This window comes from Anolis carolinensis, chromosome 5, assembly GCF_035594765.1.
Source record: "Anolis carolinensis isolate JA03-04 chromosome 5, rAnoCar3.1.pri, whole genome shotgun sequence".
Classification (NCBI taxonomy): Eukaryota; Metazoa; Chordata; class Lepidosauria; order Squamata; family Dactyloidae; genus Anolis; species Anolis carolinensis.
Genome location: NC_085845.1, coordinates 194,704,882 through 194,727,259, shown reverse-complemented (window position 1 = coordinate 194,727,259; position 22,378 = coordinate 194,704,882). Strand labels below are relative to the sequence as shown.

The 22,378-nt window shown below is 40.0% G+C and overlaps 1 protein-coding gene across 9 annotated transcripts in view; it reads right to left on the bottom strand.

Moving 5' to 3' along the window:
• Positions 1–756: 756 nt before the first annotated feature.
• The window catches only part of usp6nl (USP6 N-terminal like), a 170,847-nt gene continuing 149,225 nt past the window's right edge, over positions 757–22,378 (bottom strand). For 8 of the 9 annotated variants that reach the window (XM_008110321.3, XM_008110318.3, XM_062983247.1 and 5 more), the window contains 4 exons: positions 22,110–22,175; positions 21,900–21,999; positions 20,742–20,894; positions 757–6,348 (listed from right to left, as the gene is read on the bottom strand). In XM_008110321.3, the coding sequence (XP_008108528.1) occupies positions 4,865–6,348; positions 20,742–20,894; positions 21,900–21,999; positions 22,110–22,175 (1,803 nt within the window). In that variant the 3' untranslated portion in view covers positions 757–4,864. Of the gene's footprint in view, positions 6,349–15,073; positions 16,333–20,741; positions 20,895–21,899; positions 22,000–22,109; positions 22,176–22,378 lie in introns of those variants that run through there. The other variant, XM_062983249.1, reaches the window with a different exon arrangement.

The following is a 22,378-nucleotide window of genomic DNA, read 5'->3' as shown; positions in this document are numbered from 1 at the left end:
TTTCTGATGCTCCAGAGACTAAAACACAAAGCAACAGATTTAAATAACAGTAAAAGACATTCCATCTAAGTGTTAGGAAGAACATCCTGAAGGTAAGAGCTGTTTGGAAGTGGAATAAGATGCCATAAAATGTGATGGAGTCTCCTCCTTTGGCAGTTTTAAAGTAGAGGCTGGTTGGCCATCTGCCAGGAGTGCTTTGTGTATTCCTGTGTGACACAGTGGGGTTGTTATTATGTTTATTTATTTAGACTGGATGGTTTCTGATTTGAGCTCTAGGATTCATTATGATTCATTACCCGAGTCTGCAGTTCTCAAGGGATTACTGCCTAGTGTCAACAGGTCGACATTTTGCTAATATGGAACTCTCACCATGAAGCAATAGGCTGCCCTCCTGTATGCTGAAGAGTAGCCCTTGAATATATCAGAAGAAAAACCAGCCAAGACATTTGTATTATTCCGGCTGAAACCTGAAAGCCTACCACATTAGTCAAACCCTTGCTCCAAAATGGTAACACTGATGATTTGATCTGGGTACAATGCTATGTTTCCAAGTGACCGTTCGCATTATCTTCTGGTTTGGGGGAAAGTGTACGTGGCTGAGTTTTGCATTCAGGTGTATTTTGACAATGTGCTAAAAAGACAGGTTTCAGACAGGCACACAAGAACACCCATAGGCTTCATCATTATTTTTAACATATTTTAACAAGTCACAATAAAATAGGAAAACACAATTAAAAAAAACTGTCGAAGAAGATGTAAGAAAAATAGCATGTATATATATTTTTATATATAAAAATCTACAGTATTTACTAATCTCAATACATACTTTTAGGAACAGCTGTCTTTCTGATGCTAGCATCCAGTAAACTGTACAGCTTATATTTTTTATTATATTTATTATGAATCACAAAGCCATGGTTTAAACCTTGGTATTATTACATAGCCACATTATTATATACATACATCTCTATCTGGCAGTTAATAAATCAGAACTAAAAGGTGAAAGATCAAGTACTAATTTGTCAGTTTAGACCAGGGACAGGGGGAAAGGGGGCCTACCAGATGTTGCTGGACTACCACTTCTATTGCTCCTGACCATTAGTCATATTGGTTGTGGCTGATTGGAACTGGATCACAGTAACACCTGGAAGGCCACAGATTCACCACTTCTTGCTTTCTTCTTTCTCCTCAGAGCAATACTAAGCAGGTACTTCACTGTCTTCTGCACATTTTTTTTAAAAAGTCAGTTGCCAGGTTAATTAAAAATTACATCTGATTCATTATATACACAAAACATCCACTATGTTGGCTAAACGTTGCTTTTGTTTGATTTTTAAAACACTCTTGGCAGCATCTCCCAACTTGGCTTCCTCCAGATGTGTTGGTACTACAACTCCCCAAAGCTTATGGTGGAGTCCAATACATCTGGAATGCCCCAGGTTGGAGAAGCCTGGACTCAGTACCATAAAACACGATGGTGCCAACGTTTCATGAGCATAGGCACTAAAACACACTTTTTGGAGCAAGACTGTGCAATTTGCAAATGGAACCCACCAATTATGCAAGACAGCGGCTCCAAAGAGACTTGGATCGAGATCCAGGTTTTGCTGTTTGCCTGCGCCTGCAAAGTTAGGGAGGGCAGCAATCTCCTGGTAGGCTGCCTTCACCTGGACGGGTCTTGAGTTGTGCAAATATAGTTTGGAAGGTGGGAAACATGTATTCTGTACTTCTACGTTAGGGATGAGACCTTGGGGTGCTGTCCCCCTCTACATCAACATATATACCCCCCCCCCAAAAAAATGTCACTCAGTGTCTTCTAGGGGCTTTGAGGTCATTTTTACCATGTTATTAGAAACATCTAGGCCCTTTTAGGTCCAGAAGAGGCCTTTTTCCAAAACAGAAAGTGACTAGAAGTCACGACAAATTTACCCCTGGTTTTAAGAAAAGGCCTAAAACAGGGTGTCTGGGGGCATTTGGGGATAAATTGGGGTTGTTCTAAATTATCCCTAAATAACTCCTATTCTAAACTATTATCAAAATCAGAGCAGCCAAATATCTTTTCACAATGCCCAATAAAAATTGCTTCCATTTATAACATGCAGCTTACCAATGCTTCCTTAAAGAATACATGTATACTTGTTTTCACTCACCATAGTTAACTAGCAGAGGACCAGCATACAGTTTGAGGATCATGACTCTAGGCCTAGAGCCAAGCTACCTAACAACCAGGAAGAAAAACATTGGTAAAATGGTAGCCTGATCCATTTAGGTGCACTGGATTTTGTGCACTTGCTATTGAGAAATCAGAACCAAAAATGAGTTCCCTTTATCTCCTGAATCACATCTACTGCTTCACTTACAGAACTCAACCTAGACTGATATCACTGATTCAGACTCTTAAGCATTTCCACTATAAAAGGAGGGTTCCCTTAATCTCCCCTTCCAGGAATTGCTACCCAGACCCTGAAAGTGGCTCATACAGAATGAATTGTGCAGAATGGAGTTTTGTGGAACAACATATACTGCTGCTCCCAGTGACTTTCCCCATTCCCCTAAATCAAGGAGAACACAACTTAGATATTTAACTAAGCTGCACTCTTCCAACTCTCCTTGCCCTGCAAGATTAAAAAAAAAAAAAAGATCAAGGAAAACACAACACCCCGAGGATGCAGGCACTGATTACAGAGCAATGCATTTGTCGGTTTCCATTTTACAATGATGGAGCACTTCAGCATTAGGCTTTATACCTACAATCATCTCTGAAGGGCCAAACAGTACAGCAGCACTAGCCAATCAAACGCCTAACTGCCTACTGGTCTCAAGAAAAATAAATGCTCAAGTACATTAAGGGATCAGACAAAGAAAGTGAGGAAAGATGTCAGATAAACAGAATGATCAAGCAAGGGATCAGGGCAGTTTTGAGGCAGATATATTAAAAACATTCTGGCAGAATGTGTACAGTGGGTGCCTCCCAAATCAAAAAATCTGTAAAACCTTCAACATTTGTCTTCACCGAAGGCATAGCCAGGCTGTGACCTGGGCATGGGAGATTTGGGTTGCAAAGGCTGGGTTTGTGTTGGCTTCACTGTGGACCTGCACAGATTTCTGATTCACCAACTTAGCTCAACCCACCAAAGCTTAGATACCCATTCTGTCTTTCCTGGCTTATGAAGATGCAGCATAGGCAACAGATGTGGGGTTAATGAAAGGAGCACACTCAGATGAGCCACAATATAGAATGTGTGTGTTGTCTTGGACTAGGTGAGTCAAAGTATATGGTATAATCTTTTGTACATTCCACCGGACACACTTTCCCTCCCTCTCATTGAAATAAGTGGGATGTGAACCACATCTTATATTATTCTCAAAGCAATGCCAAATGCAACTGTCCAAATAGCAGATCCAGACAAAAAGGCACTCCAATGGTGCAAGCAATGGACAGTGATAAACATCTCTCTGTTTCTTGGAATTTGTTTCAAAAATCACAAAACTCATACTATAAAATAACCAAAACTTTTAAAGGGATCAAATCTTCTTTTGTCAAGGATGAAGCAAGATGCCTGTATAAGAATTACACTAGATTCTTTTTATCCTTCTGTTGCATGCAGTTGGTGTCGACCTTTCATATATTTATGAAAAGGCTTCATACGAAGCCACGATCATAAAAACAGTGTTTAATGGGTTGTGTGCAGCCCTTTGTTGAGATGTTCATAATGTTTGTATGTACAGTGAAAGTTAACACTACTCCAGCCCACTTCCATCTGCCACACACATGCTATGTTCATATTTGCACCAGGTGATACATGCATAGAGCTCTACCCACATCAACTTGAACCCCATGTTATACACACACACCACAAAAATGGAGAAACATTTAGGCTTCAATGTGGTTTGGGGTTCAGTATGCACAAGCAACAATGCAATTCAACACATATAGCAAAAATGGGCTGTATCACTATAAACTCAGCACTCTGAAACATATGCTTTCCCTCTTCAACTGTCAAGGCCCTCAAAAATTGCTAATGGAAAGATACATTAACATTTGCTAAATGGTAAAAAATGCCCATTATGACTTTAACTATACCTCTAATCCCATTCCATCAATGCACATATGAGACTTTAGAACAAAGCTATCACACTTCAGAACTGCCTTTGGATACATGAATGTGGATGAGGGCTCAAATGCTACTGATGCCCTAGATCCATGCTACAATGCACAGACAGTCCTGATTTTTAAAAGCACCATTTATTTGCTGCATGACAGTGCTTTCACTTTGGGTGCCAAACCAGCCCCATTCTAATAGCATCCCTGCATGAAGATTGCATTGGATAACTGGGAATTCTCGTTCCTAGGTAGCTGAGGCTGTGGATATAAAAGAATGTCAGGAAAAACCCATCCTCAATGAATGGATAGTTTATAAATTATGTTAAAATAAAATTAAAATAAAACGTAGAACTTTGTGAATCGAGTCCAAGAATATATATGCATCCATTTTGCACCCTATAATTCTCTTGCCCCAAGGGAGCGCACAATGGATTGTAGTGTCAACAAGCAGCTTACAAAGGCATGAGACCTTACAGGCATTAGACCAAGTCGTTTTCCAGGTAAGCTACTTAAATGTAACAAACAACTGCCACAGTAGTTACAAGGACCGTATAATGCTATTGCTATGTTTATGAGAATCCAATCTTTTTGTAGGATTCAATGCTTGGTTTGAGCTTTTGTCAACATTTAAGCACGGCTACAACATAGTGTTATCTGAATTGTCCCACATAGAGGAGTACTAAAACTCTTGGGCTAGCCACAACCACCTCAAGATCTGTGAACATTGCACATTTTTCTTCTGGTCTTTCAGGTTGCTTCTCACAACAGGACTGATTCGTGCATGGACAATCCATCTGTTTGGTGTCTGTAGTGGTGTGTGGGGCCTGAGGACCTTGGATATTGGTAGAGTGGCGAGCCAAATTCTTCTGGGGTTGGGGGAGTCCTGTATTTTATAGGTCTATCCACAGAAATGGTGGGGGTGTTATGGTCTTTAACAGGCATTGGCTGAAACAGTGGGTATTTACTTAGGTGGCCCAAATGGTTTTGGCTGCCATTTTGGTTCCACGGCTGCCCATAAACATCCTGTCTATACATATAAGCAGGATCTTGCCACTTTCTATTATCTGGTAAATAATCAGCTGGAGGAAGCACAAATCTGATGTCTGCAGATGATTTGGGACTGTTTGGAGAAGTGTCACTGGGGAGAACCTCTATCCGACTAGAGGGTTTCACAACAACATTTTGGTGGCCAGCAAAGTAATTTCTATGTGATTTATTAGGCAACATCTCTGCTGGATAATCAGAGATGTATGATCGGTTGGGAGAGTTGGTTTGATTCCCAAGATTGTACTGAGTGGCTGTGAAACTGGAATGGACTACGCTTGTAACGTGCTTTGGAGAGTTTCCATGGTAAACAGGCGGATTGCTGTAAGATGGTGGAGGTGGTTTGAAATTATGTCCAAAGTCTGTCCCATCAGACTGGGAGGAATATCTGGGGACTCTTGGTTGTGAGCTGAAGGCATAACTGTTGGAAATTTTTGGTGGACTAGATGTTTTTTCTGCCGGTTTTGCTGAACTGCTAGAGTAAGCTGGGTTTCTTGGACTTTGCAGGATTGCTCTTTCCAGTGCCTCATCCACCAAGTTCTCACTCTCTAGGTCTGCCCCAGGAACATTGTCATACTGTGATGCATTTGACCCTCGCTTGCCTTCATCGACATCCAAGACCCTCATCTTTTGCTTTACATTGAAAGACTGTGCCTCACCATTAGGACTAGGGGGTGTTCCTGAACGGGTAGGATTCACAGATCGACCCTTGAGCTCCATGGTGATTTTTGTAGTTTTTTCAATAATTTTCATATCTGAAGGTTTGATCCACCTGGGAACAAATTCCTTTCCTGTATTTAAAATAGCATTGGAATTTTGGTTAGCAGCTGCACTATGATTCTGCTGGGAATCAGATTCTGCTTGAACCTCAGGCTTTTTCTTGTGGCTCTCAGGGTCCTGCTTTGGCAATCCACTCCGCACATTTGGTGTTGCAGGCTTTTGCTGCCTCAAAGAAGGCCTCTTCTCCAGAGAATTTCTTCTTCTTCGGTGGTTTGGTGAGCTTCCTTGCTCTCTCTCTACAGGTGTTCTTGGTGAGCTTTCTTCGCCTCTTTCTGCAGGCACTTTGTGTCCTGTTCTCTGGCTGGCCCGGGCATTGTTCGTGCTACTCTGCCCATTGACCAGATGAGTAAGATTCAACATGGCAGGCTGAGTTTCAGGCTGGATTCTCTCCAACTTCTTTGGAAGTTCATCATCTTTACCTGGTAAAAAATAAATAAATAAGGGTAAGCATCTCAGATAGATAGCAACTGAATATCTCCCCACAGACACCTAGAACAGCAAAGGATGCGTGTTAACAGTTTATTTTCATTCAGAACACACATTAATGCAAAAACAGAAAAGAAAGAACTGAGTTTAAGAGCTCAGTACTGAAGTCAAAGATTACGACTGATTTACTTTTATGTCCAATATACACACACTTTGACAGTAATAGGAAATAAGGTGGTCAGCAAGTATGATATTGAAAGCAGTCATTCAGCATAAAAGAATCGTAAGACAAATAGAAATCACGTGCGGAAACTGATTTCTTGACTCTGCATGGACTCAAGCATAAGGACAAGAAAATTTAAATCAAGCTGGTGAGCATGACTACACTTAGAAGATTATTCAATTCTAACACTGAGATTTAGGTGACTAGTAACTTGGGATATTCAATGGGGAGAGGAGGAACTCTCAATTTTTAAAAGGTTTATGTATATCCACTTCCCTTCCTTCTCAACACAGTCTGGTGAGCTGAATTATATTGGCACAGTTACTGGAAAACACAACCTTACTAGCTATCCAATTATAAGCAACTATTATCTGCAAAAAAAAAAAAGAAAAGAAGAAGAAGAAGAAGAAGAAGAAGAAGAGGAAGAAGAAGAGGAAGAAGAAGAAGACGAAGACGATGACGACTAAGCTGATGCCTAACCTGTAGATAATTCAGAGTTTGGGAATGAATGTGAGTGAATGTGGAGGGAAGATAGCCCAGTTCACATAAATATTGCTGTTCCATTCTTCTCTTGTTTTCTTCCTGTGATTATAACATTTTCAGGTTTGACTTTGGGAGATTTGATCGTTAGTGGATTTGATTAAAATGTTACCTCTAAGAATCTCTATGGCCAACTTCCACCTGAAGTCACATTGGGCAACCTAGAGATAATACTTCTCTCTGAGTCTCTAGGTCCTCCAGTGGACATTGACCACAGAGATGTGATGGAGGACATTAATATTCTTATAGAGATATTCTCTCTAGTAAAAGAAGTTAGATTTTTATTCACTGTTTTTCACCTTTTAGAGGTCCTGTGTCCCTAACCCCAGGAAATGACGAGGCCTGTGATGACTTATGGGCCATGTAGTCCCGTTCCTAGTACTGTTGTGACAGATGAAGAGGAAAACTTGGGTTTCCCACCGTTTTTGCCAGATTTGGAGCCCTTGCAGCTGCAGGATGTTTGCCCACAAGAAGTCACACAAACAAGCCTTGAGGAGAAATCTCCCCCATTTTCTCGCCGCTTTTATTATAATCAAGATAGACACGCGCGGGAGGCGACTCGCCGAAGCGCCCGGATAGCTGCCAGACAATTAGATGATTAAGTCTGATTCCCTTGGGAAAGTTTAAGGAGTCCTGCATCTGGACAGTTTAGGTTTCGGTTCTTGTTCCCCAGAGAAAGTCTGCTTTGGCGGGAAAACAAGATCCTATATAGATGCTTGGCCACAAGGATTCCTTGCGGAGTCAATTCGTCAGCTTCGGGAGTAGATTGTGTGTGGACTACGCTACTCCAGTTTCCAGGACCTTGCTCTCGTTCCAGCCCTGCCTTGTTCCCCGGACCTCGCCACGGATTTTGCCACGGACCCTGTTCTTGCTCCTCGCTTCTTGTTGCCTTGAATCAAGCCTTGTTTGCCAAGAATCTAGTTTGCTTCCTAGCCTTGCATTAAGCTCCATGGACTAAAGGACCTTGTCATCTCCCTTCACTTTGCTTGGCAAAGTGAGTGTTTCGGTTATTGGATTACAACTTTGGACCTTAATATTTCATATTGGACATTGTTTTCTTGGACTAATTTTGACCTTTCCTGAAAGGTCTACTTCTGAACTATTTCCTACACTTGCTTTTATTAACTTTATATATTTCCTCAATAAAGATATTAGATAGATTCTGGCCTCTGTGTATGGTTATTGGTGCTCTGCAGCCTGGGTCCTGACAAGGCCAGACTAAATTTTTGCTCAGAAAAATCTTAGAACACAGGCATTGTTCTGATGCAAAGTCAGCCTACTGTCCATAAAAATTTAAGAGGAATTTTGCTGGATCAGATTTAACGCATTCCCTTCCTATAATTGCCTACCTGGAGACAATAGCAAGATTCTACTTGTGTTCTCCACAACCGACATACAGAAACACACAGAACATAGAACCATCATAACCTCTAGCCAATGATAGCCACATCATCCATAAGTTTATCTACTTCTCCTTTGAAGCCTTCTAAGTTGGTAGCGATCACTATTTCCTATGTGACCAGTTTATGCATTGTGGGAAATATGCCTTTTATCCTTTGTGAATCTCTAACCCTCTGCTTCAATCCTCCTTGTTCAATATGGTCCCCAATGAAAACCAACAGGCTCCCAACAAATCTGCCCAACCCCATCTGAAGTTGCCAAAAGTTTGATCTTCCCACATATAAAATACAAGTACTCCTGCTGAGCTCCAAGTAGCTCTTTCTAAACTCAAAGCCATAGGTTGAACTGAGCAGTCTACTGGTTTGTCCTCCTAGAGTTCTTCATATGCTCTTATGGAAGTACTGGCGTAGAATTATTGATCTGTATTTGACTAGATAGCTACATCTCTACATTGCATATGTGAATTTAGAGAGCACTGACATAGAGACGTGTTTTTGAGAATGCTCAACAGTTTCTGTTTTAATCTGTTGGAAGAAAATCCAGTGTCTTTCCCTCCTTGTATTTACAGCCAGACATGTGTTTCTGTATGCTTCCAGCCTTAACACCATCAGCACTTTTAATAGTTCTCCAGATTATCACTGCTCTTCCCCTCTTTTTAGACATTTTGATTCAATGCATAGTTTTTTCCAAGAAAATACACATAGTTTGATTAATAAGGGAGGTTTTATTCTTTTTAATTTGGCACACTTGTCTCTTAATTACCATTAAGCTTCCAAGACACCCAAGTGAGAATACTACAGACATTTTTATTGAATTCTTTGTTGCTTTGAAGATTACTCTCTATAATCTCTCTCCCTCACATGTCAGAGCAAGAGAGAGTGCATCAGGCCTGGTGTGTATGGTTCAAAGCTGTTTAGATGTTGTAGGCTAACACCTGAATTTTGAACATTTGAAGGCGAGGGGAAATGATGTTAGCATGACCCTATGCTGCCATGCTAGTTCTCCAATTGAGAGCCCCAGGTGACAAATGGAGAATTAACAGACATACAAACAACCAAAGTTTTCCAAGGTCGCAAGACTAAAGCCGTGTGGCAAGCAGGGCTTGTGGGTTTCTAGCAGATGTGCGAAATAATTGGGCCCAGACTACATAAGCAACAAAGGCAAATGGATAGGAGAAGGGATGAAAAAAGTTACTGCTTTAGATCCTGATCATGTGGCCTCCGTGTAGTAGTGATGAACTTTCACACCAGGCTCATATAGCAAAGGAAGGACAAAACAACACAAAGTACATCGTTTGCTTGGATCTACCAGAATTGTTCAGCCCCCCAAATTTTAAAACAGCTATACAATCCAAAGGATGCTTGGGCCAGAACACATTGATGCAGCCACTTTGTCTATTGAAAGTAGCCTCTTCCTTGCAAAAGCATATTTGAAAAGGGTAAGATCCCTTCTTTCAACCTGGAACCCTTCTTCAAAGAACTTCCACATGCTTGAATCTTAAGCTCATAAAAAGCAAACCAAGGTCAGATATGCAGTTTATATAAAAGTAGAGAGAAGAGATATACAGGAGAGTCTGTTGTTAACTTTTCTGGCTGTCCATTACTGAGATGATGTTGGTTTACAAAAACCTTGGCTAGGGTCAGATGTGAACACGAGAAGAAGAGGAAATTTTAAACGCCATCTCTATCAGGTGGTATTCAGTGTGACACCATGAATTTGGCAGTGCCCTGTCTGCTCTTCAATAGTTGAAAGGGATGGTTTGGAAAGAAATCTCTTTGAATTCAATAGCGCTTCCTTCCACGAAAATATGTTTATGATTATGGCATAAAGGCTGTGCCATTATGTGTTGTGTGCAATACCAAGTGCCCAATTTGCTACCCTATAATTACGGCAGGATTGCTTTAAACACAAAAAGGAGCTACGTATTATGCTCATAAGGTCTTCCTCTTTTCTTCTTCTTCTTTTAAAAACAAGCCAGCTGGATGCTTGAACTGCAGGGCTGGAGCTGAAACCTGGAGCAGCTGGAGCCTGAAGTGTGGAGGGCAGGAGCAGATCTGTTCTGTTCATGTAGAACAAAGCTAGCAGCAAGGGTCCAATGTTTTACACAAGATCTGGCCAGGATAAAGGCTACATGTTCATCCACCTATCATGGGAGACTGACCTCAGACAACCCTCCTTTGGGAAATTGTGCAAGTTTTAAAATGGTTATGCAAGCAGTTGCACTTTCTCATAGATTGTGAAAGTGTATTCCCTAAAGCAGCTAACCATTCTGTAAATATGTACACCAAGCCCTTTCTCTCACTTGTGTGGGGAGCTATTCTACTTGTGCAAAAAGTATGCTCAAGGCCTTGATGTCTGTTGAACAGCTGGCTGTAAAACTGTGAGCCCCAGAGCAATTATACATTTTATATAAGCCAACCCCATGTGTAAGCTGAAGGAATGTTTTGGGAATAAAATTATGGTCTTTGATACGATCTGTGGATAAGTCACGGGTCATTCCATAGAGAGTGGGAAGTGCTAACACCACTCAGGGATCTAGCTGCCCTTGGCCACCATTGCAGCCATTATTCCTCACAGACATTCAAAAATGCCAGAGATGCAGCAGGGAAAAGTCAGTCAGTGCTCCTTTTAGGTTCTCTTGGGATGAACAAAGCTCTTACCTTTTGCTACTCTACTCAGAGACTGTTCTTTTTTAATATAAGAGTTAAGATACAGTACTGACATTGACCCATGGAAAAATCCAAGTTTTTTGAGTCATTTTTTTACTAAACCTTCTAGACTTATACATAAGTGTATACAATATACCTTTATATATTTATGTTATTATAGCACACTGGTCACAGTCTTGAAGCATTCTCAATCCAAGCATGAGAATCACTGACACACTGCACAAGGAACATGCATACATAGCATGTGAAAACAAGAGAGAAAAGCAAGCCAGATACATTAGTATAACAACAACTATAATGGTAAAGTAAATTTGGGAATAAACTGCTAAGGAAGAATGATCAGGTTAAGTATCTACTAGCAATCAAGGGGACAGATCCATCACCCTCAGCCACTCCAGCTGGATTTCATCCTCATATGCTGTGACTGCCAGAAAGAACCCTATTTTAACTGCTAGGACTGAGGAAAATGAATGGAAGCAATTTGGCTACCACCACTAACCAGGTAACAAGGGATTGGAGAGAGAGTTTGCCAAATATTATTTTAATACAACTTTCTCCAACTGGGCACCCTCCAAATGTGCTGGAGAACAGCTCCCACCATTTCCATTACCATCAACCAAATGGCCATAGAGAGTAGAGATGTCAGGAACTGAAATCCAACATCTCTGCAGTACACCAGCTCTTGGGGGGAAACTATATGACCAGGAGGTTGGGTGGAATGAACAACTTACTATCATCAACAGGTGCACATCATTATCACCACCACCACACTTCTCATTTAGGAAAACCTCCTAGTCACTTGGAGACTATTCTTTCTTAGGAAAGGCAGTTTCAAACTCGGTTACTACCACCCTTGCCGCAATCCAAAGCTCCTCCATGCACACAGAACAAACTCTTACACACACTGCCTCACTCACTGAAATGATAGCCAAGCAGATCGGTCTGTGTGCTTATATTTTGGTATTCTGCTAAGAAATGTATAAAACGGTTAGTGGCATGCCAAGAATGCTGTAATAAAGAATATGAATTGCCAAAGTCAACACATTTTGTTATTGTTGCATGCCTTTAAGTCATTTCTGACTCATGGTGATCCTAAGGCAAATCCAGGACAGAGTTTTTTTTGGCATGATTTCTTCAGAGGGGAGTTGACATGGCCTTCCTCGGAGGCCAAGAAAGTGTGATTTGCCCAAGGTCTCTCAATAGGCCTCCACGGCTAAGCAGTGATTCAACCCTTGGTCTTCAGAGTCTTAGTTCACTCAAACTACTATGCTACACTGGCTTTCTTATCAACATGTTGCTCTGAGCAAAAATGTACAAGCCCATTAACCATGCCAGTTAAGAAATAAAAGCAATTCTTGTTCAAACCACAAACATGAAAGCTGTGAACAAGGCAGATGCAAAATACCAGGAGACACTTGGGGGATAGTAGCGAACAGGAAGACCACGATATCGGGTGCTGGCAAGAAAGAGGAAAACAGGGAGGGAATGAATTTTTGATCATCTTAGTAAAACTTCTCACAAACTCAGTTGAACCTCTCCACAATTTCAGTTACAGCCAAGCATGCAGAGTCAGTCAAAGAAAGCAATCACCATAAAAGGGGGCCTTGAAATCATAATCCAAGTGGCAGGGAGGGTGGAGATAAACAAGAAAAAGCATATTGAGGTAGAAACTAACACATAGTGCTGACTGCATCATCCCATGGTGATTTTCAACACTAAAGAAAAGCCCTTGTTGAAATATATCAAGTATACCAAGGATATAAACCCATAGCTTTGGAATATCTTTCTCTACTATCTGTACTGATTAAACTTAATATCCTCTACATTTGCAGCTATGACAAAAGTTTTAATGACTAGGATAACCTAACTGTTGGTTTCCTATAATTAACTCCATCACAGAATTGGATGGGGACTGAAAGACTCTGCTTCTTATGCCCCATCTTCACTGCCGTATAATACAGTTCAATGTAGTTAACCTTCAGCCTGAAACTGCATTATATGACAGTGTGGATGGGACCTTAGATATGGGAATTCTAGAGTGTGGCATGGATTGAAACAAGTTCAACACATCAAAGCGCAATGCTAGCTGCATCGCCCGTAGTGGATTTTGAAGATTGAAGGATACTCTATTGTGAAGTACAACCTCCACACAGAAGGACATATGGGAGAAGGATTCTTGCAAGCTACTACAGACCTCGGAAAATGGTTTTTTGGTCTACAACTGAAGATATCTTCCCAGCTGGAACAGTCACTGGAAATTGTAATCCACCAACTTACTTTACAAGCTCAGGCTCACATTCACAATAGTAGAGTGCCTCCTTTCCGAGCCATTTATTGATAAGACTGTTGTCTCCTATATTTTTTGCAATTCCAAAATATAACTCTAGATTTCCTATGTCCCACTAGGTCACAAAATTGGGAGCATGACAGATTATCTCATTCAGGAAATCTATATCTATAGTATCCCCAACACACAGGTGACTAGTCTCAATTCATGATAGAATAACAAATAGTACCCCAGTCCAGATACTGTTTTCAGTGTGCATCTGTTGTCAGTGGCACTTCTCCCAACCTTTTTCAACTCCCAATGGTTGAATTCAAATTCCTATTTACTTGGGATGATTGTCATATCACTTTCCAGTGCTACTGATTTCAATTGAGAGATTTAAGCATGTGCTCAAAATCTCCATGGAAATATGATATCAAAAATGTTTAAGTGAAGAGGTTCAGTTTGTCATCTTCAAGCACCTCAAACCATAAATTTTTGCAAGACATTTTTGAGCTAAAGTATCCCTTTCATCCTGAGTAGATTGCTTTATTTCAAAGTGACTTATATATTATGAAATGAATTTCTTTTCTTTCAGCAACCCAAAATGTCACCCAAACAGGTTGAACCTCAGATTAAGTAGACCTAGCTTGAATCAGTCCTTATGTGAATGTATTCAAATTCCTCCTACTAGCATTTTAGGACAACTCTACCGTGACTTCTGCTATTCCACACCAGCGGGGTTTCTCTTTACTTAGTTTGACTATTAAAGTTATAATATCTTAAGACGTTTGCTTGGCAAAGACAACCGAGGGAAAGAAAACACAGACGCTGTTATGATTTTCTTTGGGTAGAAGAAAGGTTAAATTCAAATGGGAAAAATAAATGTTACTGATTTATCCTTGTTCTTTGTCACCACCCAGTGGAAATTAATCACAACTGCAAAACTTTCTGGGTTAATTATTCCAAGATGCTTTGACAAAGCAGTCACCCTAAACCGAAAACAACATGCAACTTGAGTGAACAATTTTCAGTACCTGCTTTGGTAAACAGCTTATTTCAGCACTAGAATGTATACATGATGAGGCAGTGTCCGGGAAATGAGTTAGTAAAAATGACACTGTATTTGTAGCTAGCCTTCCAATTAGTATTTTTCCCCCACTTCTATACTTAAGAATTGACCCGAACATTATTCAGGTGAAAAACACATAATGGAGCCAAAATAGGATGCTATTCCAAGACATAAGGTTGTTGCATCTAACTTCACCCAAACTAACATAACATCTGGTAAGGCTTTACTTGTGTAATGAGATCATGGCTCCCTATGTTCCCACCCATTCTTTACTGCCATCAAGTGTTGAGTAGGAAAATACTCAAAATTATGGAATGAAAAGGGCAGGTTGATTAGATGGTAGAATGGGAACACCAGATATGTGGCTGATGCATTCAACAGCTATATCTGTGCGCTCAGGATAGCATCCAGGTCGTCTGGCTGAGATGGGAAATGGGAACATTCTCCCAGCTTCACAAAAGGATTACAATATCAGGGAAAGCTCTACCAATTCCATCATCCCCTGTTGAAAGACTACTTTGGGTTTTCTTCATTCCTGCCTATCTCATTTTCTTTCTTTCTTTTTTTTTTGTTATGCCTTGTTAGAATATAATACAATCTTTTAATGGATTGTATGTAGGCTGATCCATGAGAATCCTTGGGCTGATTAATGGCATAAAAATTCCAATTAAAACTAATAAATGGTATTAATCTGTCTGAATGAGCCCCCATTGCACAGTGGGTTAAATCACTGTGCAGGCAGGTCTGCGGTTCGAATCCGGGGAGAGCAGGCGAGCCCCCTCTGTCAACTCCAGCTCCCCATGTGGGGACATGAAAGAAGCCTTCCACAAGGATGGTAAAACATCAAAGATCCGGGCATCCCCAGGGCAATGTCCTTGCAGACGGCCAATTCTCTCACACCAGAAGCGACTCCTAACATGAAAAGTCGCTCCTAACATGAAAAAAAAAATCTGTCTGAATTATTGTGAAAATCAAATTTTGGCTATACAGATTGAGTATCACTTACACGGAATTCCCAAATATGAAATACACCAACATTTAAAATTGTCTACATTAGAGGTATAGTTAGTGACACATTCACTTTCTGATGGTTCAATATAAGCAAACTTTGTTACATGATCAAAATTAATATGTGTAACATTACCTTTAGGTAATGTGTATAAAGTATATATGAAACATATATGAGATTCTCGTTTAGACCTGGATCCCATCTTCGAGATATCTTATTATGTATGTATATATACAAACGGGCATTTCAAAATCCAAAACATTTGTTGTCTCAAGCATTTCAGAAAAGGGATACTCAAACAGTACTACAAGACCATGTCTGTATAGTTTTTTTCAGAAATGTCTGGATATTAAAACAAAGAAAATTGGCAGATTTACTTGTTCCTGGGCTACACAAATAAATACATACATTCATTTATAATATCTCAGGAAAAAGGAACCATAGCCCTCTAATTCAGGCAAAAAATTTCAAACCATGCTAGATTTCACCAGATCTTAAAGGATAGTCAGAAAAGCCACACTGTGCTTACATCTATAAGGATGCAAGTAAAGAAACTCAATGACACAAGACTATACAGCTCAAATCATATACACTACCAGAGGGAAACAAAGATTCCATAGCAACCTTAAACTTCATCACGTTTAGATGCATGTGAGAAATCAGTGGGAAGAAAAAACATCAACAAGAAAACGCATCTGAGAGTTAGACTGTTAATGAAGTGAAGTGCAAAATTGGAAGGGAGAAAAACAGGTACGTGTGGGTTCTCCAAACGTATAAATGGAAAATTCCGTATTCATCTGGAAGGAAAAAGAGGAAAGTGAAAATATATAGAAAGTGGAAGAGCAATTACACTGAACTGAGTCTATTTTATTGAACTGATTTCCTTAAAAAATGAAACAAGATGTTAGACAGAGAAATTGACAGAGCTTAGGTTGAGCAGAATTATGAAAAACAGAAAAAAGAAAGACAATTCCCGAACTCTGAAGTTGCTGAAAATGCTGAAAGGTGATGTGGCCTACTAAAAGAGAAAAAAGAAGGAAATATTTAGGTGAAAGCACACAATAAAGCATGTTGTTTACATACTGAGTTTGGTCTCGCCATATTTTAGCAGGTACAAATGTAAGGAAAGGACATTTTACATTAATAAGCTTCTTTATTTTCCCTGTCACATTTTTAGCAGATCCTGTTTTAGCTTTGTGAGCCACCTTGAGTCCCACGCTAGAAGAAAGGCATTATATAAAACGAATAAGTAAATAAATCTCATGCTTCACACTAAAAATATAGCTGTTTCAGTCAGAGAGAAACAGAAGGGAAGAAACAGCAGATGAGACTAAACTATTTATGAAAAACATCATAAAGAGACCTTAATTCAAAGAGACTCTTAGGTCTGGGATCTGTGCAAGATAGCTGGGCAGGCAGAAAAGTTGATTAAGAAATGATGGGAGTGGGCAAAAAAAACCTTCTAGTGTTTCCATTATGGCCCAATAAATTTCAGGGAGAAGTGGAAAGCTTTAATCTGGGAATTTATGAAGCTCCTTGCCCTTTCTTCTTCCCCTAACTGCCAAGCAGAAGACATCTTATCCTCGCTAGGAAAGCTCTTCAAGATTTATAGGTCTTTCTTTTATAAAACTAACAGCCTGTTTCTACATGTCACCATTTCTCTGGGCTGGCACTGGGTGTCGAGCAGGAATGCTAGGAACACAGATGCTGTAACAAAGCAATTTAAGGGTTTCCCTCCCTGTCTGCAAAACTCTTCAGCAAACGGGTAATGAAGTCAAGCCATAAGCGTTTTCAGTTCATCTCATTCTGAAGAGGAATTTAGAAGAAAAAACAGGACAGAGAACCTTATGAATTCTCTTCCAGATGGACTGTATTTTTTTTCAATGCCGTGCAAAATTATCATCTTTGGATAACAGACCAAAGTCTGCCCAATTGGCTCCGGAAATTCTAAGCAACTTAAACAAAGCTTGCCAGATGGAGACTTCAACCACCAAGTTTAATTAGCTCTCCGATTTACTCAAGATGGAAGGTGCATGAATTATATCAATAAGATAGAGAAGCTAGGTCTGTATTTTATTTTCAGACAAACTTCAGCTGTACCATCTATATGAGGTCATTATAACTTAGCACAAGAGCATGAAGCAAAAGTAGATACTGCTCCCCAACTGTAGCCTCTCACTGCGATTTTATATATGTTTACTCAGAAGTAAATTCTAACATGTTCAAAATGACTTACTGCCTGGTCAGCCTGTGCTGCAATCTGTGATGGGACAAGAATTATTACTCCTCCAAAGACAGTTTCCTGTTGTTTTTCAAGTGTAATTTCCTAATTATTCTTCAAGTGTAATGATGCAACGTGAGTAGTGCCACATGGTAAGTTTGGTGCTTAGAATTTAATAAAATGGTAGGTATATCATAGAAGAAAGTCATGGAGACATACATCTTCTGTGTAGAGGCATGGAATACACACAATACCCTTTATTCAAATGTTTTATTGTTACAACAGCTTTGTAGGCTACCAAAGCCAAGGCCACCTCTAGATATGGCACTGAAGTTCCTGCAAACCTAGCTTCCTTCCAAAACACTGCAGAAATAAATTATGAACATCCAAATCTATAAGCTTTTCTTCTTGTCCTACCACAACACTTCTGTAAAAATCTTGGACACAGATTTTTATTGTAGTCAAATATGGCTGTAATTCAAGTCCCATAAGACAGTTTTCAGTTGAACTTATAGCTTAGGTCTGAGAAACCTCAATCATTCACTTGGATCAATGGTTCTCCAAGGGTGGTATGTAAAGCTCTGGTTTGCCATAGAATTAGTCTAAGTGGCTATGGGGTTTACAAGACAATTGATAAGAAGTTATTCTTCCACAATGATCATGGACTCTTGCAGGATTGGCAGGGCATCTCCTACTGACTGTCTGCCATGGATTACCCACCCAACTGTGGCCCTTTGACATGCTAATGATAACCTTGGACATCAGGCATTTTTCCTACTTCCAGGACACCAGCAAGGGTCCTTGACCTATGGTCAAGGATCAGCCACTGGTCTTCTGTCCCTTCTCTTTACACAAAGCCACCATCCTCTAATTGTTAGAATACACTGTGAACTATAAGCAGGACACTTGTAAATATATACATGACTTTTTTCTAATCACTGAGCTTTACCTATCTCATGTGGGTTCTCAGATAGAGGAACTGAAGGGATGCAAAATAGCTTTTGTATCTAAGATACTCAACATGCCTGTTATTGGAATGCAATCACTGAAGATTATTGGTTGAAAAGCATCCTTGTCCCAAGAGTCCGTTCTCTCTTCTCTCACCCTTTGTCCCTCTTCTCCGTACTGAGAAAGTCTGATGCTTTCCCTAACTAGCTAAGCAACTGACCTTGTCACGAATGGGCAAAGGGGAGCCTTGGTTTTCAGGCAGAGTACTCTTGAGAAAGGATTAACACTCTGCCTGCCAGGAAAAGGCTTCAGGCCCTCAGCGCTGTATGGAATCGGAGACAGACAAGGCTCACTAGAGTGAGGTAATGTCTGGAAAAAACAGAGTGGGAGCTCCTTGACAGATAGCATCGCCTGAAGATAGTGATTAGAAAAGCAAGAATGATCAGGGAGGATGGAGATCGGACTCAAGGGCTAATGAAATTCATACCTAGAACAAACGAGGCATCCATTCTCTGAGCTAAAGAAGAAGAGAAAACAGATTAGTTGTGTGATGACATGTTTTGTGCTCATTTGGATAGAAAGAAAACTGGACACTAAATTAATTTTGCATGAAGGTAAAGAGCACAACTGCACTACTCCTCCAGGTATGTCTAGCCTTGGACACATGTATGACCAGGCCTAATGAAGAATTGCAAAAAAAGACAATTTGGGGACAAAAAAAGTAATATATAAAGCCAGGAAACATTAAGAGATTAGAGGTTAAGTAGGGATTTAGGGCAGGAGTAACAGGAAGAAATCATAAGGGATAGGAAAGAACAACTTCCCTTATACAGCTTGTCCCTAAAGCATACATAAGCATACACAGAGACATCATTTCTTTACAGGTCCCAGTTCGTGATAGTAGAAATTGTCTGGCTAATGTGAATAAGTGTTTATTCACAGCATTGGTTAATGCACAAAATTCCAGTCTCGCACACACACATGTCCCCAAGAGAAAAAGTCAAAGTCAGGAGGATAAAAGTTGTGTGCTTGTACAGAATGGCAGCTAGTTAAAACAAATTAAAATAGGAGGGAAATGAGAATTTAAAAGGGAGGAGGGGGAGTCTCATGAGGTTCCAAACTGGGAATAATTGTGTTTAATATTCCTGAAAAGGACTTGCAACTTTTAAGGAGAAAAATGTCACAGAAATAAGGTGTAAATTGGTTGGGTACTCAAGGGGGAAAAGGAGGTCTTAAGTACACGTATTGGATATACTCCTCCACCTGTGAAATACCCAAATAAATAGAGCATTAAACCTATTACAGTTCCAACATATGCCCTGCACAAATTTCCTTGATGTCTTTCAAAGGAAGTACCTAACATTTCTGCTTACTCTCTTCAGCCACACTGACACAGAAACTGAAGGACCAATCCCATGATGGAGAACCAAACTGAAGTGTAAAATTCAATTTCCACTCCCAGCTTGTGGAGCACAGCTTCTCCATTGAGTAGTACAAACATTCCTATATGAGCAAAGGACATAAGAAGGAGAAGAGCCAACTCAGGAAACTTTCCTCTTGTCTCTTCTGGCTTCCTGCAAGCATTGATAACTCTGGAGAAGAGCATATCTGATACAAACTATCAACATTTTAGGCATGTGGCTTTCTTTCTGCCAACAAAACGAATGGCTCAGGACAGTCAGTGGCTCAAGAATGGTTGGCACAATTTACCTGGTCAGCTTCTGACCATTACGTACAGATGTGTTCCAGGAGGGGGGGGGGGGATAATACTTGCTGTTTCCAAGAATCTTTTTGAAACTGGAAATTATCACCATTGCTGAGGGCAGGAAACAAACATATTGAAACTTCTGCATATTCACTGAATTGAAGTTTTGCAATATCTGCCACAGAACTGAGGGCCAGACAGAATCTCAAAAGGTGGCCAGCTTGGTCTGACTGCTCTGGAAGCTATCAGACCAAGTTGGTCACCTTTGAGACTCCGTCTGGCCCACCGTTCTGTGGCAAAAATGGCAAAACAGACTGTGTGATGTTACATACCTGCTACTGGGAGGTCAAGCTTTGCTCGTTTCAGCTCTGCCATGGAGCTATGGAGCTGATCTATTACGAAGTCATCTTCAAAGAAGAAATCTTTGGCAAGAGTCTCCTGAAGAAATTCTACAAGTTCTTCCATTTGCAATTTCATCAGGTGTTCTAGGATGTCAAAAGAGAATATAACCTCAGAAAGATTAGGGAAGCAAGTAATAATGTGGCTATTCATTTTTTCTAAAGGAGCCAAAGTTAATCTTTAAAAATATACTGACATTAATTCAGATATATTCATTACCTATATCTATATCACACTTTTTTCTCCAGTAAGCTCAAAGTGGCACGCGTCTATCTACCCATCCCCACTTTATTTACACAATATATCTGAGAAGCAAGTTAGGTTGACACAAAATGAATGCCCTAAGGTCGCCCATTTAGTTTCATGACTCCAGGAGGGAGCAAAAACTGAATCTTTCTGGTAAAAAATTATAACTACACTGGAGTCTCACTTATCCAACATAAATGGGGTGGTATAACTGAATAATAAGTGAATAAGTGGAATAAGTGAAAATGCTGGATAATAAGGAGGGATTAAGGAAAAGCCTCTTAAATGTCAAATTAAGTTCGAATTTTACAAATTAAGCATCAAAACATCATGTTTTACAACAAATTGGCAGAAAAAGCAGTTCAATACATGGTAATGTTATGTAGTAATTACTGTATTTACGAATTGAGCACCAAAACATTGCAATATATTTAAAACATTGACTACAAAACATTGGCTACTAACAAATTGACTACAAATAAAGATAGAATATGAAATGAAATGAAATTACAGTAACAACACTGTTGGAAATTAAATGCATAAAAAGTTCAGTCCTTGCTACCTAGAGAAACAGCTGTGGATCCAGGCAGGAGACAGATTGCGTTGAATAATCCAGAACGTTGGATAAGTGAATGTTGGATAAGTGAGACTCTACTGTGCAACTCTATTGTCTCTTTAATCGTTTAACTTGTACATAAGTACTTTAGAATGCCTGGTCTCTCAAGACAAAATGAGATGAAAGAAAACACTATTGTTTTCTGAAAAGTATCAATCATTTTAAAATGTTTCCATTAGATGGCCGACGATGTCATGCAGCATTTAAAAGACCAAGGTTGAGCTCTTACTTCTGTGCAATTTCAGAATGGTGTAAGACATCGCAGTGAGAACCCGTTCTCCTTCAAGTATGTAGATATCCCAGATCCTGAGGGTTAACCTAAAGGGAGTCTGCAACAAGAAAATTTGATTGTATAAGAAACAAACTGCTCAAGTTTTGCCACTAAATGTGTGTTTGAAGAGGGACATGGGTGGAGGGGGTTCAAACTAAGAGCACTCACACGGTCAAGAAAGCACTGGAAAAACCACTTCATTGTGTAAAAGCTAGTGTGGATCTCCTGGGAGTCCTGCCAAAGAAGAAACAATTTATGAACAGCAAGTAGGAATGATGTCTCATGTCATCTGACATCCAAGAAATGGTTTATTTATTTACAGCATTTTTTATCCCGCCTTTCTCCACCGAGGGGACTCGGCATTAGAGGACAATGTAAACGTACACTGATCTCATTGGAATTGTACTTTTCTGAGTCTATACAAATAAGCCAAACTT